Consider the following 22,788-nt stretch of genomic DNA (forward strand, 5'->3'; position numbering starts at 1 on the left):
GATAAATATCTGGAATAAATGAAATAAAAGAGAAAGGAAGAACATCTAACTAGAATCACGGCAGAAGAGAGCACAATGGTGCTGAGGAATGGGCTGAGATTTCATTTCATTCAGTTTTCAGCAGCTGCCACTCATCCGACGATGTGGTTTCCTCCACAGGACCCAGCAGCCCTGCTGCAGGAATGGGGGATGCAGGCAGCTGCACCACGGTCAGGTGTTGAATCTGCAGAGTGAGTGCAGTAGGCAAAGAAGGAAAGATGCCGGCAGGAGAGTGATCATGGGGAGGCTGCAAGGGGTTTGGCTAGATAGGGAAGCCCAGGGTTGGGGGAGGCACTAGGAGTTCTCAAAGCATCAGAGAACAGGCATCAAAATAAGAAATGAAGGGGTTGTTGTCAACTAGGCTGAAGGCAGACACGGAGTGGTGGTGATCAGGATGATAGACCCGTAGCAGCTCTGGGGAACGCCACTCTAGTGCGTGGCCATGGGGGTGTGCTGCTTAAACATGGAGTTTTAGGAGAGAAAATGGTTAAGGACACAGAGGTTATGATGTGGGTTGTCCTATGGACACTTGATCCTCCTGGTTGCACAGCTGGGGAAGGAGTTGAAATCTATCAGTCGATCACCAAAGCCCTCAATGTAAGAAAATGAGTAGTCAGAGGTCAGGAGGGGCAGAAACAAAGCAGGCAGGCCAGGAACAGAGCATGAGGCCTGAGCCACAGTAGAGTGAAAAAAAAATTTTTTTTTTTTTTTTTTTTTGAGACAGGGTCTCACTCTGTCACCCAGGCTGGAGTGCAGTGGTGCCATCATAGCTCACTGTAATTCCTGGGTGCAACTGATCACAAGCAAGGATTTAAGATGTAAAATTAATCATCTGGATGTAGCAAAAGGGGATCTAGCAGAATTCTAAATGCCTCCTTCAAACCCAGAACCAGAGAGCCTTTCAATAATCCCAGTCACTCCCCTTCTTCCTCATGGGAAACATCAAATTTCGCACATTCATTGGGGCTGCCACGCCAGCATCATCACCAACATGCATTATTCATAAACCTCCTAGGATTCAAAGAGATGAGACTGGTTTTAGAAATACCATCTCAGGAAACAGACTTTGCTAGCAAACCCAACAACTGGATTTCTAACATCTGTGCTTATTTCATGGAGATTTACACTGAGAAAATGGGGACGACAACATGAGACCACGGAATTTTAGACCTGAAACCTTTTTAAACCGTTTAAACCTATTTAAAACAAACAAACAAACAAACAACTAAAAACCCTCTACTTTATAAGAAGACCAAGAGAGGCCAGGTGCTGAGCCATCATAGACCTCATGAGAGGCAGATGGAAGCCCAGACTCTGTGGCTCTCTCTATTCCAATCCATTCAATGCTCTTACCTATTAACAACATTCCTAAATTAATTTCCTATATAAACTCTGCAAGATCTCCCCCAAATCTCTTTCCAGATGTCCGGCAAAAATCTTCCAAACGGAAACACCAGGAAATTTATACCTCTAGCCTCAACTGTCCCATGGTGGGGGCTCCATAAATACTTGTTAAGCGAATGAATGAATATGATGATGCATAATGATTAGTATAGATTTAAGATGTTACAGAATTTTAGGAAAGAGAAAATTTCTGTGGCTGGGGCTCCTCGGATGAGAGAGGACACGTAGCTTACATTTTAGAGAGGAGCCATGTAACTCACAATGATTGCTTTCCTTGGGGATTATGCAGCATGCTTTGGTATTACAGGGAAAGCCCTGGTGGAACAGACACCCTTGAGGAGAGCATGATGAAGAATTAGCCAGGGGGATATGCTGGGGTGCTGGGCGGGGCTGTGCTCCGGCAGATGGGTACTCAGAAGCCTGGGTCGGATTATGAAGGATTTATTCTGTTGTGGTGCTGTAAAAGAAAAGAGAGGTTCTAGATGACTGAAAGGAGTAGAAGGAGCATTATGGAAATTGGGAGACATGAGAGAAAACCCAAAGCAGGAATGGATACATTGCATTTGCAGGGCAAGAGGAAATTAGTTTGGCTGGGGCAGAGTGCTGTTTCTTTAATAACTCATCAAACAGAAATGCAACTCAAGCGCCTCCCAAACTCGAATGCCTAATCTGATATATTCTGAAATTTATTAGTGCGTCGGTGCACTTTTTATAAGCCCAAGTTTTTATCTACTAGGGAGTCAGAAGCAATGAGGTCCATGGTGATACCATCTGTATTTTTTTTATTTTACTAGCCCCATCTTACTGACTTTGTGACATTTACATATATCCTTAAATCAAATAAATATCTATATAACATATAAGTAAATAAACGGATAGTTTCAGAAATTGATGCTTTATATTCTAAGGATGAACAGACTCTTAATGTACTTTCTATGACTTCTTAAATTTGAATATTAGTGACCAGATCTAACTTTTCAAAAAGGTTACAATTGTTCCTATAATGTATGGATTTTTTAAACTGTACATACTTTAAGAGCTTATTAGATGTTTGATGAAAGATGCTGACTGTCACTTGTATTGGCTAAAATGGGTAAGATGGTATTTAGAAAAGTGTGTGAAAATGTTTAAGTCAAAAATTATTGGGCCAGATGCGGTGGCTCACACCTGTAATCCCAGCATTTTAGGAGGCTGAGGTAAGCAGATGACGAGGTCAGCAGTTCAAGACCAACCTGGCCAACATAGTGAAACCCTGTCTCTACTAAAAATACAAAAATTAGCTGTGCATGGTGGTGCAAGCCTGTAATCCCAGCTACTCGAAAGTCTGAGGCAGGAGAATCACTTGAACCTGGAACGTGGAGGTTGCAGCAAGCCAAGATCACACCACTGCACTCCAGCCTGGGTGACAGTGTGAGACTTTGTCAACAACAACAACAAAAAAATCACTGGATTAAAAACATGATTATAAAAAGTCAAAAACTGTGATAAGAGACAAGGAAAGATATTATATACTGATAAAATTGTTAATTCACCAAGTAGACGTAACAAATATAACCATACATGCACCAAACATCGGAGCTCCAAAATACATGAAGCAAACATTGACAGAATTGAAGGGAGAAATAGCTCTACAAGACTTCAGTACCCCACTTTCAATAATGGATGAAACAACCAAACATAAGACCAATGAGGGAACAGAAGACCTGCACGACACCAGAGAACAATTGGACCTAACAGATATATGCAAAGCACTTCATCCAACAACAGCAGAATACACATTGTTCTCAAGGTCATGTGGAACATTCTCCAGGGTAGACAATATGCTAGGCCACAAAATAAGTGTCAATAAAATTTAAGAGACTGAAATCACACAAAGTGTCTTTCCAAGCACAATAAAAGGAAACTAGAAATCAACCGTACAAAGAAAACTAAACAATTCATGGACACACAGAAATGAACACGCTATTATACAACCACTGTGATTCAAAGAAGAAATCACAAGGGAAAATATCTTAAGATAAATTCAAATAGAAACACAACATACCAAAATGTATGGAATCCTACAAAAGCAGTGCTAAGAGGAATATTTATAGCTATAAATGCTTACATTAAAAAAGAAGACCTCAAAAAACATGATTATGCATCGGCAATTTCATACAGTTGAACCTAGTAAGATTGGCTCCAGAATATGTCTCTTTTTTCCCTTGATCTGCTTAACTCTTTAAATCTTTTCTGTATCAGCGGGTTTTCCAGTGGCAGAAAAAGTAAATAACAAAGCATATTCAATCGTTAGTCTGGAAAAGGACAAAGCAGGAGCAATAGCAGCCAGAGGTACTGAGTTAGCCTCTGCTGGCATCTCCAGCCATAACTCCCACCAAGATGTCACATTACCCCCCGACCCCAGCCAGACTGAACTCCTATAAGACAAAACCCCTCATAGATTAAATTCCTCACAGACCAAACCCTCACAGACTGAGCCCTCCTCACAAAGCCCCTCACAGACTCAGCCCTCCTCTCAGACAAAACCCCCATAGACTAGCCCCTCACAGACTCTTCCTCCCTCCCAGGCTCCCTAATCTTTCTGGTAGTACCTGCCCTTCCGTCTGGAGCCCAGCTACCCATCTCGTGGCTGCACCTCCATCTGGCTGACTCTTAATCACCCTCCATTTAAGGTGTCTCCTCCCAGAGTGCCCTGCACCGTCCTCAAGGAAAGCAATCTCCGAGGTTTATAATCCCTTCTTTACAAGGACCGCTACTGAGGAGCATGGGCTGTGTCTTGTCTGTATCCCCCAAGCCCCTTCCCACCCCCACAATGCTGAACAGAAACCACAGGCCTGTTAGGTGTTCAATTAGTATCTGCTGTGAACAAAGATAAGATTTTGGTAATTTATATGTAAATATATTAAGGTGTCATATTCAGAAACATTTTTTTTCTTCATTATTATGCTTGGCTACTCATAGAAGGCTTTTTATTGGGAGCAATAGTTTGTGTTCTAATTAAAACTGTTTCTGGGAACACAGAGTATGAATTATGAATACAATATCCACACGACAGCTAACAGCAGTGACCCCCACAAACAGGGAACTGTGCAAACAGCTTACTGCACAAGCCAACAGAGTAGAGAAACCATATTTTCTCTTGGAAGCTGATCTATTTTCATGCCTTGGGGGTACCAGGAACCAAATTAATATTCTTTAAAGAATGTCTGTTTCGTCCTTAGCTTTTCAAGCTCAGCAGGGAATCACGACACTGGCAAAAAATCACAACACTAGTAAAAAACTCACAACATTGGTAAAAAATTATGTAAGACATAAACATAATGATTATTGTAAATGGAACGAGATTATTCTAGTGAATTCCTACGATATTGCTGAGTAAACTTTTTTCCCCTCACAAATCACCACAAAATATAAGATATTTTCTAGTTAGCTCTGCTTTTAAAATACTTCCTGAATCATAACAAATAACATTTTCCAGGTAAACTGAACTATTCACATTAATGGTGCCTACAAGGTTCTTTTTTTCCTAGAAAATGCTATCAGTGTATTGTATTAGGCTGGTCAAGGGCACACACTGGGTTGCTCACTGATTTGGGTAAATGATCCAACCTCTCTGCTCAGGTTCCTCATTGAAAATTGGGATTACAGTAACTCCTGAGTTTATTGTAAGGACTAAATGAGTAAAGAACTATGTTAACCATTATTACATTCCTATGTGATCATATCAATTAAGCATTTTTCAAGCGCCTAGCATAACGTGAAAGCACTGTTCCAGCAGACAAGAAAGCAGAGACAACTTTTCTGATGGTGACAAGTGCTACAGAGAGAAAGGTGGGGAGGGGGATAAGGAATGAATGTATGTGTGGCACGAGGTGGTGGTGGGAGTTGCGATTTTATACAGGGGAGCTTGGGGTATATCTCAATGAACAGGTGACACTTGGCAGAAATTCTCGTATTCCCATTATTCCATGATGGCATTAAGATAAATGATTCTGGCTGGGTGTGGTGGCTCACACCTATAAACCCGGCACTTTGGGAGGCTGAGGTGAGAGGATCACTTGAGGTCAGGAATTAGAGACCAGCTTGGCCAACATGGTGAAACCCTGTCTCTACTAAAAATACCACAAATTAGCCGGGCGTAGTGGCAGGCGCCTGTCATCCCAGCTACTCAGGAGGCTGAGACAGGAGAATCGCTTGAACCCGGGAGGCAGAGGTTGCAGTGAGCTGAGATTGCATCACTGCACTCCAGCCTGGGCAACAAGAGCAAAACTCCATTTCAAAACAAACAAACAAACAAACAGACAAAAAACATAAAAAAAAATAAGTGATTCCAGCAGAAAGAATATCAGAAACAAGGGCCCCATGGCAATGTAGTTCTGGCATGTTTAAGGAATTGCAAGGAAGCCAGAGAGGCTGCAGCCAAATGAAAGAGAGAGAGAAAGGTGGGACAGGAAGTCAGAGAGGTTTCCAGAAGCCAGGACACATAGGGCCCTGGAGGCCACCATAATGACTTTGTCTTTCGTTCGAAGATGACAAGCCAATGGGAGTTTTTCAACAAAGGCATGATAAGATCTGGCTAACACGCTAAAAAGGAACAGCACAGTGGTGTAGGACTGGGGGAAGAAAGATGCTTTATATGGCGGTTTGGAGCAGGGCGGTAGGTATAGAGATGAGGAGAAGTGGTTGCATTTGTTGTATATTCTGAAGCTGGTGGCCACAGGATTTGCCAAGGGATGGGATTGTTGGGTATAAGAGAAAAGGATAAGTCAAGGATGACTCCAGATTTTTGGCCTGGACAACTGGAAAAATGGAGTTGCCATTTGCTAAGATGAGATAGACAGCAGGAGAAGCAGATTTTGTGGAAAATTCAAGAGTTTATTTTGGATCTGGTATGTGAGTGATGCTTATTACCTGGCCAAGTGGAACTGCTGAGAAGACAGTTGGATATACAAGCTTAGAGTTCTGGACAGGGCTCCAGGCTGGAGATACAAATTGAGGAGTTACCCACATATGGAAATATAAGTCTTATTGGAAATATGTTCTAATTCCACAGCAATATCATCTATTTCTTTTAAAAAGTATTTCTGATCTATCCTTTGCATTGTATCAGCCTGAAGTTTATTTTATTTCTTAAATTGTTACAGTTGTGAAGGGGAGGAGTTGAGGCAGTGGCCTTTCTCATCTCCAAATGTATGGACTAATATTCTTTTTTCTTTTTTTTTGAGACAGAGTCTGACTGTGTCGCCCAGGCTGGAGTGCAGTGGCGTGATCTCGGCTCACTGCAACTTCCACCTCCCAGGTTCAAGCAGTTCCCTACCTCAGCCTCCTGAGTAGCTGGGATTACAGGCACCTGCCACCACGCCTAGCTAATTTTTGTATTTTTAGTAGAGACGGAGTTTCACCATCTTGACCAGGCTGGTCTTGAACTCCTGACCTCTTGATCTACCCGCTTTGGCCTCCCAAAATGCTAGGATTACAGGAGTGAGCCACAGCGCCTCGCCCTGGATTAATATTCTATAAGTCAAGTCAGATGAGAAATTCCAAACGAACTGACTTTCCATCTATCACTTCTCCCAATGTCATAATGACTTCCTCCTATCTAAAGCAGAATGTTCCAAAAACAGAATTCTGGAAAAAAAAAAAGAGCATTTTTCCAAAAACCCAAATAAAATTTAAATATAGACTTCTGGAAACAATGAAGTCCCTTGCTGCAGCAGTACGGGAACAAATCTACTGCAATACTCAGAGCTGAAATAGCAATTAGGCAGGTAATAATATTAAGGTGCTAGCGCATCCCCTGTTGTCTCTCAGTGCCCACGATGCTGTTTCCTAGGAAACTAAAACTTTCCGAGGCACAAACATTGTAAAATAACGTCCTCCAAAATGTTGTGTTTTAGATCCTCCCCATATATTTAGAAGCTAAAGACTTTCTAAGCTCTTTAGTCAAACAAAAACAAAATAAAAACAAAAACTCTTTCCACTTTCTCACTGACCCAGACAGAAAAGATGGGGGCCAGGGGCAGTGGCTCACGTGTGTAATCCCAACACTTTGGGAGACTGGGAGGACTGCTTGAGGTCAGGGGTTTGAGATCAGCCTGGACAACACAGCAAGACTCATCTCTACAAAAGTAAAAGTAATTAGCCAGGCATGGTGGCACATGCCTGCAGTCCCAGCTACTCAGGATGCTAAGGTGGGAGAATTGCTTGAGCCCAGGAGTTGGAGGCTACAGTGATACATGGTAATGCCAGTGCCTTCCAGCCTGGGTGACAGAGTGAGACCCCAACTACTGAAAAAAAATTTTTAATAAAAAAAGAAAAACAGATGGATTATCAGTAGCATAAACCACTGAGCCTTGCCAAACAAAACCAAAAAATACAACCACCAAAAATAATACAGGATACACAATCCTCAAACCAAACCAAAGACTTTTCGTAGTAGTGTTATATTCTGATATATCCAGGGCTTTCTGTCATTGCTTTTTTCTTTTTATACTCATTTAGATAACTAATGGAGGCAAAAAGAGAATAAGAGAGGCTCATCTGAATTTTCAAAATATCTAACATAAAATATTTTAAAGACATATTATTACGCCATTAAAATACACTTAATATTTAGAACTAAACTATCAAAGTTTTACCAAATAGGATTCCTTTAGGGAACAACTACAATTAATGTAAATTTCAGATGACATGATTATTGAGATAGAAAATGGTAAGAAATCTACAAAACAACACTAGAACTAGTAAGTGAATTCAGCAAGGTCAGAGACTAATGCACAAAAATCAATTATATTTTTATATGCTAGTAGCAAGCAACCGGAAAAATGAAATAAAGATCCATTTACAATAGAATAAAAAATAGCTCAGAATAAATTGAACAAGTATATGAAGACCTACATCCTGAAAACTATAAAATGTCACTGAGAGCAATGAAAAACCTAAATAAAATGAAAACACTTAGGTTTATTAATCAAAAGGCTATGTGTTTTAAGCTGTCAACTGTTCTCAAATTGATATACAGATTCAATGTAAGCCCAAACAAAATTCCCACAAGCATTAAAAAAGGCAGCTGGGCATGGTGGCTCACACCTATAATCTTAGCACTTTGGGAGGCCAAGACAGGTGGATTGCCTGAGCTCAGGAGTTCGAGACGAGCCTGGGCAAGATGGTGAAACCAAATCTCTACTAAAATACAGAAAATCACCTGGGCGTGGTTGTGGGCGCCTGTAATCTCAGCTACTCAGGTGACTGAGGCATGAGAATTGCGTGAACCCGGGAGGCAGAAGTTGCAGTGAGCCAATATTGTGCCACTGCATCAGAGCCTGGACAATAAAGCTAAACTCTAAGAAAAAAAAAAAAAGGCAAGTCTATTCTAAAACCTACATGAAAATACAAATACTCTAGAATAGCCAAAGCAATTTTAAGGAAAAAATAAATAAAAAGTTGAAGAACTTACAACAAATGATGCTGAAAATTGGATAGCCCTATGACAAAAACGAATACTGTCATTACTTCATACTATATATATAAATTAACCTGAAATTGATCATGAAATATACCTAGGTAGAAAAGTTGACCAGGCACAGTGGCTCAGGTCTGTAATCCCAGCACTTTGGGAGGCCAAGGTGGGCAGATCACTTGAGGTCAGGAGTTCAGGACCAGCCTGGCCAACACGGTGAAACCCCATCTCTACTAAAAATACAAAAAAAAAATTAGCTGGGCATGGTGGTGCACGCCTGTAATCCCAGCTACTTGGGAAGCTGAGGCAGGAGAATCACTTGAACCCGGAAGGCAGAGGTTGCAGCGAGCCGAGATTGCGCCACTGTACTCAGGCATGGGCAACAGAGCAAGACTCCATCTCAGAAAAAGAAAAGAAAAGCCAAAATTATGTAATGTCCAGAGGAAAAAATTATTTGCAAAGGCAAAGACTTTTAACACAAGACACAAAAAGCACAAGCCATTAAAAAAATGAACATTATCACCACCAAAAAAAAAAAAAAAGAACATTATCATCACTAAAACTTTCCTTTTCAAAAGGTACCATTACGAATTAGGTGATAGTGGTCAGGTGTGGTAGCTCACACCTGTAATCCCAGCACTTTGGGAGGCCGAGGTGGGTGGATCACGAGGTCAGGAGATCGAGACCATCCTGGCCAACATGGTGAAACCCGTCTCTACTAAAAGTACAAAAAATTAGCCAGGCATGGTGGCGGGCCCCTGAAGTCCCAGTTACTCAGGAGGCTGAGGCAGGAGAATGGCGTGAACCGGGGAGGCGGAGCTTGCAGTGAGCCAAGATCGCACCACTGCACTCCAGCCTGGCGACAGAGCGAGACTCCATCTCAAAAAAAAAAAAAAAAAAAAAGAAAGATAAAAAGAATTAGGTGATAGCTTCTTAGTATAACACTAGAAACGTAAGCAACGAAAGAAAAAATAAACAAGACCACCTCAAAGTTAAAAAACTTTTGTGCTGTAAATGATACTATCAAGAAAGCACAAAGACAATCTACAGAATAGGGGAACACATTTGCAAATCATATGTCTGGTAAGAGATTTGTACATAAAAGATATAAGGCAGTCTTACAACACAACAATAAAAGACAAAGCAATTTACAAAGGATAAAGGATTTGAATATATATATATCTCCAAAGAAGATATGTAAGTGGTTAACATGGGAAAAGATGTTCAAAATCGTTAGTTATCAGGAAAATACAAACTGAAATCTCAAGATGCCACTTCACACCCACAGGATGGCTATCATCAAAAAGACAGAGAGTAAGTGTTAATAAGGATGTAGAGAAGTTGGAATCCCCATACGTTGCTCATGGGATTGTAAAATGGTACAGTCATTTTGGAAAATAGTTTGACGACTCCTCAGAATGTTAAAACAAGAGCTGTCATTCGACCCGGCAATTTCACTACTAGGTATATACCCAAGGGAAATGAAAGCAGGTCCAGAAAAAAACCTGTACATGAAAATGCCTGCATCATTATCCATATTAGCCAAAAAGTGAGACAACCTAAATGTCCATCAACTGCAAAAGAGAGAAACAAAATGTGATATATCCAGATAATAAAATATTATTTGGTAATAAAAAGGAATGAAGTACTGATACACACGACACAATATGGATTAATCTTGCAATCAATGAGCTGAGAGAGAGAATCCAGTCACGAAAGATCACGTATTGTATAATTCCATTCATATGAAAAGTCTAAAACAGGCAAATCCATAGGGACCAAAAATAAGTAGTCACAAGAGACTGAGGGAGGGAGGAATTGAGAGTGATTGCTAATGAGTATAGGGTTTCTTTTAGAGGGACAAAAATGTCCCTAAAATTAGGTTGCAGTGATGGTTGCATAACCCTGTGACTATACTAGAAAACATTTCGGGCCGGGCGAGGTGGCTCACGCCTATAATCCCAGCACTTAGGAAGCTAAGGTGGGTGGATCAACTGAGGTCAGGAGTTCAAGACCAGCCTGACCAACATGGTGAAACCCCATCTCTACCAAAAAATACAAAAAATAGCTGGGCATGGTGGCGGGTGCCCATAATCCCAGCTACTCTGGAGGCTGAGCTAGGAGAATTGCTTGAACCCGGGAGGCAGAGGTTGCAGTGAGCCAAGATCATGCCACTGCACTACGCCTGGGCAAAAGGGCAAGAATCCGTCTCAAAAAAAAAAAAAAAAAAATTTCATTGTACACCTTATGGGTGAATTGTGTAGTATGTAAATTATATTTCAATGAATTTTTTAAAAGGCACCATTAAAAAAAAACAGCAAAGCAAGATACAAAATGGAAGAAAATATTCATATTACATGTATCTGACAAACTATGGACTACATAAAGAACACTTTCAACCCAATAATGTGATGATAATCCAGTAAAGACTGAGCGAAAGATCTGAACAGACACTTTATAAAAGAAGATATACAAGTGGCCAATCAGGGCATAAAAAGATGATCAACATGATTCATCATCGAGAAATGCAAACTAAAACCACCCTGCGATATCACTACACCCCATTAGAATGGCTAAAAGTGAAAATCTCAAGGACTAGCAAGAATGTAGAGCAACAGGAACTGACATATACTGCTGGCCAAAAAAAGAATGCAAGATAGCACAACCACTTTGGAAAAGTGTCAGGCAGCTTATTAAAAAGTTGAACACAACATCTACCATATGACGCACTCATTCCACTCCTAGGTCTTTACTCAAACATGCACGCACTTAAAGACCTGTCCATGAATGTCCACAGCAACTTCACTCATTAGAGTTCCCAAACTGAAAACCACCCAAGTGTCGATAAATACAAAAGTTTAAAACGTGTAATATTCATAACAATGGAATACTACTCAGTAATAAAAAGGGATGAACCACTGAGACATGCTACGTGGATGAATGTCAAAATAATGATGAATGAAATAAGCCAGACGCAAAAGAGTATATACTATATAAGTTAATTTATACGATATTTTATAAAATATAAAATAATTTCTAGTAAGTAAAGTACGTCACTGGTTGACTAGGGTCATGAATGAGGAAGAGAAGACTTGAAAGGGGCCCTAGGAGTCTTGAGTGGCATGGAAATTTTCTGTCTCTTCACTGTGGTGGTGGCTTCATGGGTATAATTCTGTCATGTTCATTTGAATTGTCCATTTAAATGGATACAGTAACTTGTACGTAAATGATACCTCCCAAAAGTTGATTTTTATAAAGTAATGAGAACCAATGAAAAAAGAATACAATGTAACATTTAAAAAATTAGCATACCTAATTTTTTTGTGTCAACAGAGCTTTTGAACTGCTTACTACTGTGCATAGTTTTTTTACTTAGGTAATTCAAACATTCATTGCCTCTAAACTGGATTTTGTGATGAATTTGCCTGACAAATCTCATACAATGTCCCCCAACAGTTAATCCCACCCTAATTCCTCTCTGAATTACTAAAAATTCTTAAGGCGTGTGGTCCACGTAAATGGGGTGTTTTGTTTTTTGTTTCAAGACAGAGTCTTGCGCCTTGTCACCCAGGCTGGAGTGCAGTGGCACGACCTCAGCTCATTGCAACCTCTGCCTTTCGGGCTCAAACGATTTTCCTGCCTCAGTCTCCTGAGTAGCTACGACTACTGGTGCCTGACACCACGCATAGCTAATTTTTATATTTTTAGTAGACATTGGGTTTCACCATGTTGGCCAAGCTGGTCTTGAACTCCTGACTTCAAATGATCCGCCTGCCTCTGCCTCCCAAAGTGCAGGGATTACAGGTGTGAGCTACCATGCTGGGCCAATGAGGTTTTTTTTTGTTTTATAACACAAAAGAGGGAAGAATTCCTTGACAGAAAAGCTCAGGGAGGGGCAGGGATAGCGGTGTCCTCATATGACTTCCAGGCTTTGTTCTAAGGTTGGTTTTGTTCCAGACATTTTTATGTTTTTATGTCAACCCATATTTACAATAACTTTTGTTGGTAGTATACAACCCCAAGTTGCTTAGAAAGGCAAATTCTAAATCAGCTTGAACGTTACCTCATAAAATTAAAGACCATCTGTAGAGACACAGTGATGAAATGATATAGATATCCATAGAGAAACCACGTGTACTGAAGACCTATTATTGTGAGATTACTTACTACACTTTTCTCCTTCACTACCCACTATAATCCTCTAACGAAAATATTATCCCCATTTTCCCATTATGGAAACTGATACTCAGAGAAGCCCAGTTATTTGCCCCAGTTCACCCGGCTAATAAGAGGCAGAGCCAAGGTGGACACATTTGAGGTGCTTTAACTTATATTTGGTTATAGTTCCATAAACACAAAACTTAAACAAGTAGATCCATATAGCTTTGGATTTGAGTATTAGTAGTTTTTGCATTACCAGTGAAAAAACACACATTTAAATACATAGCTAACATTTTGCGGGGCATTTGGTCGCCGCTGAAATCTCATAATCTTCCAATTATGCAATAATATTTGATGAGAAAGTGATGCAACTGCATCTTTATAGAGCAGACTTCGCATAAAGCAAAGTCACAAGAACTTCTAGGGCGTGCTCCCAAATTTGGGGAGAACTAGTGCTCTCTAGGAAAAACCAGAAATACGGCAAATTATAAAGCAAAGAGAAGAACAAGGAACTAAAAAAGATGACACTTAGGTAACTCGAGTTAACATGGAACCCAGTAGTCAAAAACTTCTTGGACTTATATCATGGCTGACTATAACGTATAAATCTCTAAAACTGCTAGTCACCACCTAGAATTGCCATTTGACAGACAGCAATCATACATATGCTTCTGGCATAGACAGCTTTAAAATATTTATACAAAAATATCATAACCTACAAAAATATTTTGAAGATCATGAAAGGTTAACTAAATGCACCGATGAACACTTATTTGCATCCTAACATGATCCCAAGTTAATGTGTTGTTTAAACATTCATAAGGAAAATAAGAATCTATGGAAAATAAATTGTGAGCCTAATCATCAATTCTACACACCCTTGACAATCCCAAGTCTGAAAATCATTAATAAATCATGAAATTAAGTCTATATTCTAATCTTCAACAAAAATCTCCTCAGTCGGTAAACTTAATCATATGATGTTCCAGCATTTATTCATTCAGGTAATGGTTAAAGCATAATATTCTGACACAGTTTCTATCAGTTAAGTCTACTCAATGCAGCCCTGGGATATTCATAGGAACCATATTGCTTAGAGTAAAGCACTTATGCAGGCAGGGAGGCTAATTTCAGCTTAAATTTTTAAAAATACATGTTCAAGTAAAGTCTCTATTCGAGTATCTGGCTTTCTGATTTCTTCGCTCTTTGAGTAATCTCCAGTGTTAATGGAATGCAAAAATAACCTAATGAGGGGGATAATGTCATGGTCTGACGCCAATACTTCTCTTACGTCTGGCGCAAATTCCCTTTTCAATCACATGTGCTCTTATCTGTCAAAGGAAGAGTACAAGGGAAGAAACGGGTATACACAGTTACCATCTGCTTCCCTCCCCCGGCATCCCTGGAAAGGATGACAAGGGTGGGAGTTTCTCCTAGAGATAGGAGCAAAGTGTACCTTACAGTGGGCCCACTGAAGTGTCTTCAGGCAGCCACATTTGGCCCTGACATATTAGAAGGCAATACAAACATCCTGCAGCAGGAACATCACATTCACTGCTGAGGCTCTAGGTTATTAGTCCAGCCCAGCAGCTGCAGGCCGGTTCAAGGGAGGCCTGTAGACTCCTGCGGGCAGCCCACCGTCTTTAGTTGGATACAGGCCTCTCTAGTACCCCACAGGCCTCCCTGCTCCCTACTACCTTACCTGGCCCACTTCAGTCATTTCTTTTCCCACCTGATCCCTTTAGACATTGGAGTTTGCAAATTGGTTCAAAACTCATCAGTCAAACAAGGTACTTACAGCTGCATGACCAAGTACAAGTGATTTGGGCTTTCATAAATGTCTTCCAGGGCAACAATATTTTCATGCTTAATCCTGAAAAAAAAAAAATAGACACACAAATAGTAAGTACAGTTAGACAGGAAAACGTTTCAAAACAGACAGCATTGTAGCAAAAAGTTACAAAACAGAATCCAAACTCCTGAACAAAAACATTTCAGACTTCAGGATCTTGTCCCCAAACTTTTTCCAGACCCATTTCCTAACAGTCCTTCCCTGATCTCCACTCCTCTTCGTTCCTAAGGCTCAATAGCCTACAGTTTAGCAAGAGTGGATTAACTATTATTGCTTCACGTGAATCCCAGAAATAGGCCAAACCTGCCCACATCCTATTATCTTGTAGGGCCCAACTCAGAGGGCTGGCCCGCTGCACAGAATTGTTCCCTTTTGTGTTGTCTCCCAGTGGCCATCACGGACTTGCCTGACCACTTAATTATATGAAAATCTGTCCCCCATGACAGGCATATGTCAGGGAGCAGGGAGACCTGGTAAAACACTGGAGAATATATATGTTCCAGGGAACAGTTTCTCTGGCATGTTCATGGGTCCAGTGTAAGGAAAAAAAACCAACCTGACTGCCTCACTGGGGTTCATGTCCCCCCACTCCACCCCACTACCAAATGTCACTTCAGCTTCCCAAGCAAACTAGATCAGTGCTACTCAAAAGTGTGGTTCTCAAACAGGCAGCACCAGTATCTCCAAAGAGCTTAGTAGAAATGCAAATTCTCAGGCCCTAAGACAAGCACAGAGTATACAAGTTGAGGGCAGAGCCCAGAAATCAGTATTGTAATAAGATGCTGAGATATTCTACACGTGCAAACTAGAGCTTGAGAAATACCGTATGAGACCAGCACTGCTCAAACTTCAACGTGCAAATCAATCGCCTGGGGATCTGGCTCCACTGCAGGCCCTGAGACAGCAGGTTTGGTTGGGGCCTTGGAGGCTGCATGTCTAACCAGCTCCCAGGAGATACCGGTGCTGCTGACCTGCAGACCCCACTCTGAACAACTAAGTCCTAACTAAAGAACCAGGGCAGAAGGAAACAGCCGAATTCTAGCCCTTGGCACTATCCATGAAGAGCAGTTTCTGCTCAGAATGTAAGGCTTGATATTATTTAAAGCATTGGACAGAAAAAAAAAAATGTCATTACTCAAGGAGATAATTAGCTCTTACCATAAGCCTCTCATTGAAATGACTGCTGAACCATTTAAAGACAAGCACATAACATGCAGATTCTTGTGAACCTCTTGAAAGCCAGAACTACATTATTCATTTTGGTTGCTCCTGGTGCCTAGCACAAATCTGCTTAATAAATGCTTGCTGAATGAATGAATGATATTGAAAGGCTGTTGCCACTAAACAGCAAGAAACCTTATTTAGTTAGGAAAAAGGGAAACCATTTTCCTAAATGTGTGATGTCTTCCCTGCGAAAAGAAGTTTATAAGGTGGAAAACAAACAAGAATATTATCTTCCTTTTGAGATGAAAGAGAACAAGATAATTAACAAAGACTGCTAAGGCTTTCCTTTGATTCTATAGCTCATAGTAGTTAATGCAGTTGTTTTGTAGGAACTAAAACAATAGATTATACTAAATTCACATTCCACCTGATTCCAAAGAATAGAGTCTAATTGTTTGTCAGCCATAGTTTCTACACGGCCTGAGCAAGATACTATCAGCCATATAGCATATGAGCCAAATAAACTATGCCACCAAGGAAACCAAGAGAGCTTAACTTGAGACTACCAAGATGCTACAAATCATGGCATTATCACTATTGGATATACCTAAAAGAATATGCCCACAAAAAGTAGGCATTATGTAGATTTTCCGTTTTTGGAAAAATTGTTGTAATTTGCCATTGGAATCAATCACATGGTCATAAACATTTTCTTTTAGTCCAGCTCATTTGAGAGTTAATGAAGAGCCTAGATTTCTGGAGAAATAGGAGGAATGGGATTCTATGAAGAGTGGCCAGAGAAAATGCCTGGCACACAGTTACATCTGAATTGTAGCAACACGGTAAATACTTTTGCAGTTTAAGTATGTCCCAAGTACTGCATGGTTGTTTATCTGAAATTCAGAGGTAACTGGGCAAGCTGCATTGTCATGTGCTAAATCCAATCACTCTGCTTACATCACTCAATCTCTAAATTGGGTTTAGAGATTGGCACCTGCAGCCCTAGCCTGCCTTGGAGGTTGAGTCAAGAAGGCTGTCTGAGCCCCAGAGTTCAGTCGTTCATTCAGATTCAACAATAACGCAAAGAATCAAGTCTGTACAAAGCACTTGCCTAGCCAACGTGGCGGACCCACTAAATTAGGACTACAGTCCCCTCCTTTGATATATGGCATAGAGAATTAAAGCCTATTTAACCTGCTATGTCTTACATGAGTGCTGACTAGAAATTGCTTTTAATTCATTGCAGCGTTCCAAAGAAGTATTGCACACAGCAGGGACAATCAAATAGCAGTTTCACAGAGGCTGGAAAGACATCTTAACTATTAATATTTCTCCATCAACCAATCAAGCAATCAAGCAATTGTCATGTACCGAGTTTCTGCTATGTGTCTGGAAGAAAAGAAAAATAAAAACTAAAGTTTTGCTATCAAAAAGCTTATCATCTAGGCAGAGAAACGAAATTAGAAAAGAATCAAATGCTAAAATCTGTAGAACTGCCTTTAAGTTCAGAGAAAGCAAAGCCCTGAATGGGTCAGAATTATGAAGAAGGCCTCAAGAAGATGATGGGAGTTGAGCTGGAATGAGTAATGTTTGAATAAGCATACTTGAGAAATTTCAAATAAATCCAAAAATGGCCTCTTAATGTCTCTTAAGAAAAGTGGTTTAATTAACTTGGAGCTGTTCAAACATGGTTAAAAAAAATTATTCTGGCCTCCCACATCTGTTCTCAGGTACTTTATTCCACCCTCACATTCCTTACAATATGCAAAGCTGAACGTAAAGTTTTAACATTATTTCAGTGCATGAGTTATTTTCAAAAAATGCCATATGACTATCCATGCATTGAGGACTAGGGCACAAACACTAACCGAGGATCTATTCCATGCAAAGGCTCACTTCATACTAAATTCCCTCTTTTCATTATTCATTCAACAAATATCTGTTGGATGCCTGCCATGTGCCAGGCACAGTCCTAGGTACTCTGAATTTAGTGGAGAAGAAGACACAAGCAAGGCAGCCTCAGCCCTCCTGGCGCTCATGCGAAGGCTGGAACTAGGACACTTCTCAGGCAGTCTGTCTTACATTTGCCAGAAACCAGCCTCCTGGTAATTGGCAATGACTCCCAGGACCAACAGAGAACTAGCTTCCACCTTCTTCCCATAGATTCTGCACAGATTTGAGGGAAATAATGCCCTGCTTAATGTTCTCATTGCTGACAAATCTTCCTACAATATGGTTTATATTTCTCTCATTGCTCTATCATCACTCGTTTGTCCAGACTCTAGCATTCAGATCTGGAAATATTGATCCCCGGGAAAAATACAGTATCATGAATATGGTATTAAAGAGTAAAGTAGAACTACTAATCATCATGATCTGGATATTATACTTCTACCAATAAAACCTAACAAGTTCATTGTTGTAGATTTTAGCCACTGCATACCACTGGCACATAAAGAATATAAACTCCAAGTAGGTAGGGAGTTGCAACTGTTTCACTACTGTCACCCCAGTGCCAAAAAAAGAGCAAGGCACATAGTTAATAAATGAATATCAAGTTTAGGGCCAATTAAATCACTAGATCAGTTTAATTTGACCTTCTACCAAACACAGTCTCCTTTCATACTCAGGTTGATATTGTGAGAGTTAAATGTCTTCACCTTTAGCTTCATTAAATCTGATTATTCTGGATTCCACGCAGTGTTTCAGATCATCAGCGGTGTTCTGAACCTTGATTGACTCATTTATTGTTCTAATTATCTCTCCCAACTTTGGACCACCTGTGTATTTAGTACATATCCGTCCCATGTGTGTTCATTCAAATTCTTAATTAAAAATTTAAATGGAAGATTACATGTCAGAGCTCCATGGTACTCCACCAGAGACCCCCATCAAGATATCCATGACATTAATCAGCTGGCTTCAATTGCTTTCTAGCTGCAAACCTAGCAATACTATCATCTAGCATGTGTTTTAACATCCTCCCCATAAGAAGACAATGAAATGCTTTGCAGAAGTAGAATTCCTCAGCTCTACACACCACATAATACTATTTAAAAGGGAAATTGGATGTTTGGGAAGATTTGTTCTTAGTAAACCCATGTTAGCTCCTAGCAACCACTACAGTCTTTACTAAATGATCACAAACCATCTGCTTAATTTTCTGTTCCAGAATTTTGCTGTGCATTGAAGTCAAGCTTTCCAGTCTATAGATCTCATCTTCTACGCTTTGTATGTTTGGGAATTTTGACAACCTCTCTTACGTTGTTTTCTTCAACATTTCAGCTGTGACTTTTCTGTGATAAGTGCAACTTCCTCAGTCCCCTGGGATGTCACAAATCTAAACCTAGTGATGAGCTAGTTTTATAACTTTTGTTAGGCCTGGCTGACATTGCTGTTGTATTATACCATTTATTGTTAACTATGTGTTAAGACTGTGTTAAGTATTTTTAATTATTTCATTTACTATTAACAACAAGTCTATGAAGTAGGTATTATTTTCTCAATTTTTAAAAGAGGAGGAAATGAGGAAGGAGACTAAGATCCTAAACAGCCTAAGTATTCCAAGGTTATAGAACTCATAATTGTCATTGCTGAGATTCAGTCTAAGTCTATTCTCACTCCCAAACTCATGTTAAAGCAATTACACTATAACTTCATAGTAACTAAGTTATGAGAATATCCAAGAACTCATATAAATTCAGTTATTTCTATAAAATTATAACACCTAAAGTCAAGGTATTAATGCCATCAGTAACAATATAATATCCACTTCTGTGGGTGCAGAGATTTGTTGAATTATCTTGAATCTAGTGGATGTACTGAAGACACTTGATTGTAAACATCCTAACAGATGAAATTTCAGTGAGTCAAACTGAATCAGAAAAGATGTTGAAAAGCAGCAGGAATAGGGAGAAGTGCAGAAATAATAAGAAGGAGCCTCTCCTCAGCTCATATCTGCTAGTGTTACCAAAAAAGAGAATCAAGTGAACAGAGAAAAGAGGCAGAGATGTCAGTTACAGGCAAATCGCAAATGGAGATTCTGTCAACTTGCACGGTTAAATCCCAGAGGTCAACACTCTTTCCAAAGTATGGCCAAGAGGATCTTCATCCATAAGGGATGTTGACTCTGAAACAGCAAAATGTCCTGAAATGTGCATAATTCAAAGCCATAATAATGTCACTGAAAACAACTTCAGGTGATAAAAAGAACCTCAACTTAATTTTCATCACTTATCATCTACCAGGCCCAAAGTAAGCATGAGCTGACACATCGATATACAGAGAGAAAATGGTTTATATGGTAACCTACGTGAAAACCTCCATAATCTCCAATAATGCACAGAAATGGATAGAGGGAAGTGGGTCCAGGCAGAGAGAGTCAAGTTGAATGGGAAACAGCACATGGGCATTGAAGCAGACTTCTGCCCATACAGTAACTGACAGCCAAGCAAGAAAACTCCAGAAAAAGCCAAGAAAACATTTTAAAATTAATTCATGGAGATCGAGACCATCCTGGCTAACACGGTGAAACCCCGTCTCTACTAAAAATACAAAAAACTAGCCGGGCGAGGTGGCGGGCGCCTGTAGTCCCAGCTACTCGGGAGGCTGAGGCAGGAGAATGGCGTGAACCGGGAGGCGGAGCTTGCAGTGAGCTGAGATCCGGCCACTGCACTCCAGCCCGGGCGACAGAGCGAGACTCCGTCTCAAAAAAAAAAAAAAAAAAAAAAAAAAAAAAAAAAATTAATTCATGCATAAAAAATAACTGATACCAAATGTACAAGTAGACCCTGTTACAAAGCCCCCAAGCTTTGTGAGGGAACATCAGGACCCAAAGAGTCAGCCTGCTACTGACTACATGTGCTTCTGCGGAGTGAGAGTAACATCTTACCCTCCAACCTAATGCTCCCCAGTTCAAGGATCCACAAATGTTTAACTCCATGGCAAATGAGGAAAATTTTTAAAAAAAGAAAGAAAAAGCAAAGAAGCAAAGCACAAAAGAGGAGAGGAGAAAAAAAGTTCAACATTTCTCACTTTTTCTCATTCTATCATTTTACTTGTCTGCAGGGCATCCATGGCAGCAATTATGAGGTATTTAGAGGAAGGAAAAGACCACAAAATCCTTTTCCTTGGCATTGCCATTCTCTAGAAATGGGCATTGACCTACTTAAGTTACGGACACCAAATGAAGACAAGGAATGGAAGAACATATTATCAGAAGAAAGAGACAAGAGTACAACTGATTGTAAGAGAGGGCGAGGTGGGGATGGCGAGGCACAGATCACCCTGCAATGTGCAAGTAGGAAGTTACATCAATGTGCCGCAATCAGCTTCCGGTCCGTTGTTCAGGCACTTCCAGCTTCACAGTCTAGTCTGGGAAAGACCTCTCTCTGCAGGCAAAGGCCATATAGGACCAGGTCTTTCACCATCCAACACTGTCACTCTAAGCAGCCTAGAAAGTTGAAATGTTATTCACACAAAGAGAGAGGCTGTGGTTCCCTGGCATGGAATTGCCACAAGAGTACTTGAAGAATATTCTGGTATCTTGGCAAACACTCCTGTTTGTCTAAGTAAATGGTTATGTTTTTTCAAATTAAAAAAAAAAATCATTTCCTCCTTACTAGGGTCAAATTGTTGTTTTCTCACATTATAAGCAGTGTGGAAAATAATGCTGAGAAAATTTAGATATTGTCACAAGAACAGCAATAGGACTGAAATACTGGGCAGATGGTATTAAAAATAACACCTTTCATTTTAATAAACAGACACATTTACAGGCGTTATTTCATTCTACAACAGCCTTATAAAGTAAGCATTATTATTCCTATCTCACAGATGATCACTCGCAGTTTATGACCACTTAATTGTCCCCAACTCCCACTTGTCTCACTCTCTTCCTATCCATTTTCCACTCCATCTCCTGAGCGATTTCTCCAAAATATAGAACTGATAAAATTTCTTAGCTTGAAATCCACCTGCTCCCTGTAGTATAGGAGAAAGTTCGAACAACGGCATGGCTTATAAGTCACTTGTTACTTGTGAAATGGGAAAGGTTCCCCTATCCCACTCGCAGGGCGTGCGACAGGGGAGTGGCTCCCTTCCTCAGTGCCAGCTGTGGATACCCCTAGGGGAGCATGCAGATGGGCAGGTTGTGGGTCTCCGACCGCATAGCAGAATCCAGGGGTGAATGCTTACCGCTCCACAAGCCCCCGTGGGCGTGTGCTACAGGGTGCTCTTTTAGTTTTGTCATCTGTAAGCGGCATGTGTTAATCAGCTCTATTAGACCCTCTGCCTTATCACAAGGACAGAGGGCTTTCTGTATCCTGGGGTTCCTGCCTTGGTGTACTGGAAAAACCAGATCACACGTAGGCTTGGAGAATGAGTGCAAAGTTTTTTTTATGGAGTGGTAGCTCTCGGTGAGGTGGATGGGGAGGGCAGAAGGGGGATGGAGTGGGAAAGTGGTTTTCTCCTGTAGTCATGCTGCCCAGCAGCTGGGCTCTCCCCTGACTGCCCTAGCCAAACTCCGTATCGTTCTGCCGGTCGATGGCCTGATGGCATCTTCTGGTGCCTGTGTGTCTGCTGGTGCATTGCTCTCGATGTCCAGCCACTTGTGTGCATGCCCACTGGAGTCTTAAGAGTTTTTATAGCCACAGGATGGGGACATGGTGGGCCAGGGTAGTCTTGGGGAATGCAACATTTGGGCGCAAAA

The 22,788-nt window shown here is 40.6% G+C and overlaps 1 protein-coding gene across 5 annotated transcripts in view; it reads right to left on the minus strand.

Annotated features, from left to right (window-relative positions):
* Nucleotides 1-22,788, minus strand: part of CAMK1D (calcium/calmodulin dependent protein kinase ID) — a 449,243-nt gene that overhangs the window by 151,074 nt on the left and 275,381 nt on the right. For 4 of the 5 annotated variants that reach the window (XM_033209182.1, XM_033209180.1, XM_033209185.1 and 1 more), the window contains one exon: nucleotides 14,862-14,936. The exons of the other annotated variant lie outside the window; for it this stretch is intronic. In XM_033209182.1, the coding sequence (XP_033065073.1) occupies nucleotides 14,862-14,936 (75 nt within the window). The remainder of the gene's footprint in view (nucleotides 1-14,861; nucleotides 14,937-22,788) is intronic. 5 annotated transcript variants of the gene reach the window in all.

This window comes from Trachypithecus francoisi, unplaced genomic scaffold (assembly GCF_009764315.1).
Source record: "Trachypithecus francoisi isolate TF-2019V2 unplaced genomic scaffold, Tfra_2.0 Lachesis_group9, whole genome shotgun sequence".
NCBI classification, from domain to species: Eukaryota; Metazoa; Chordata; class Mammalia; order Primates; family Cercopithecidae; genus Trachypithecus; species Trachypithecus francoisi.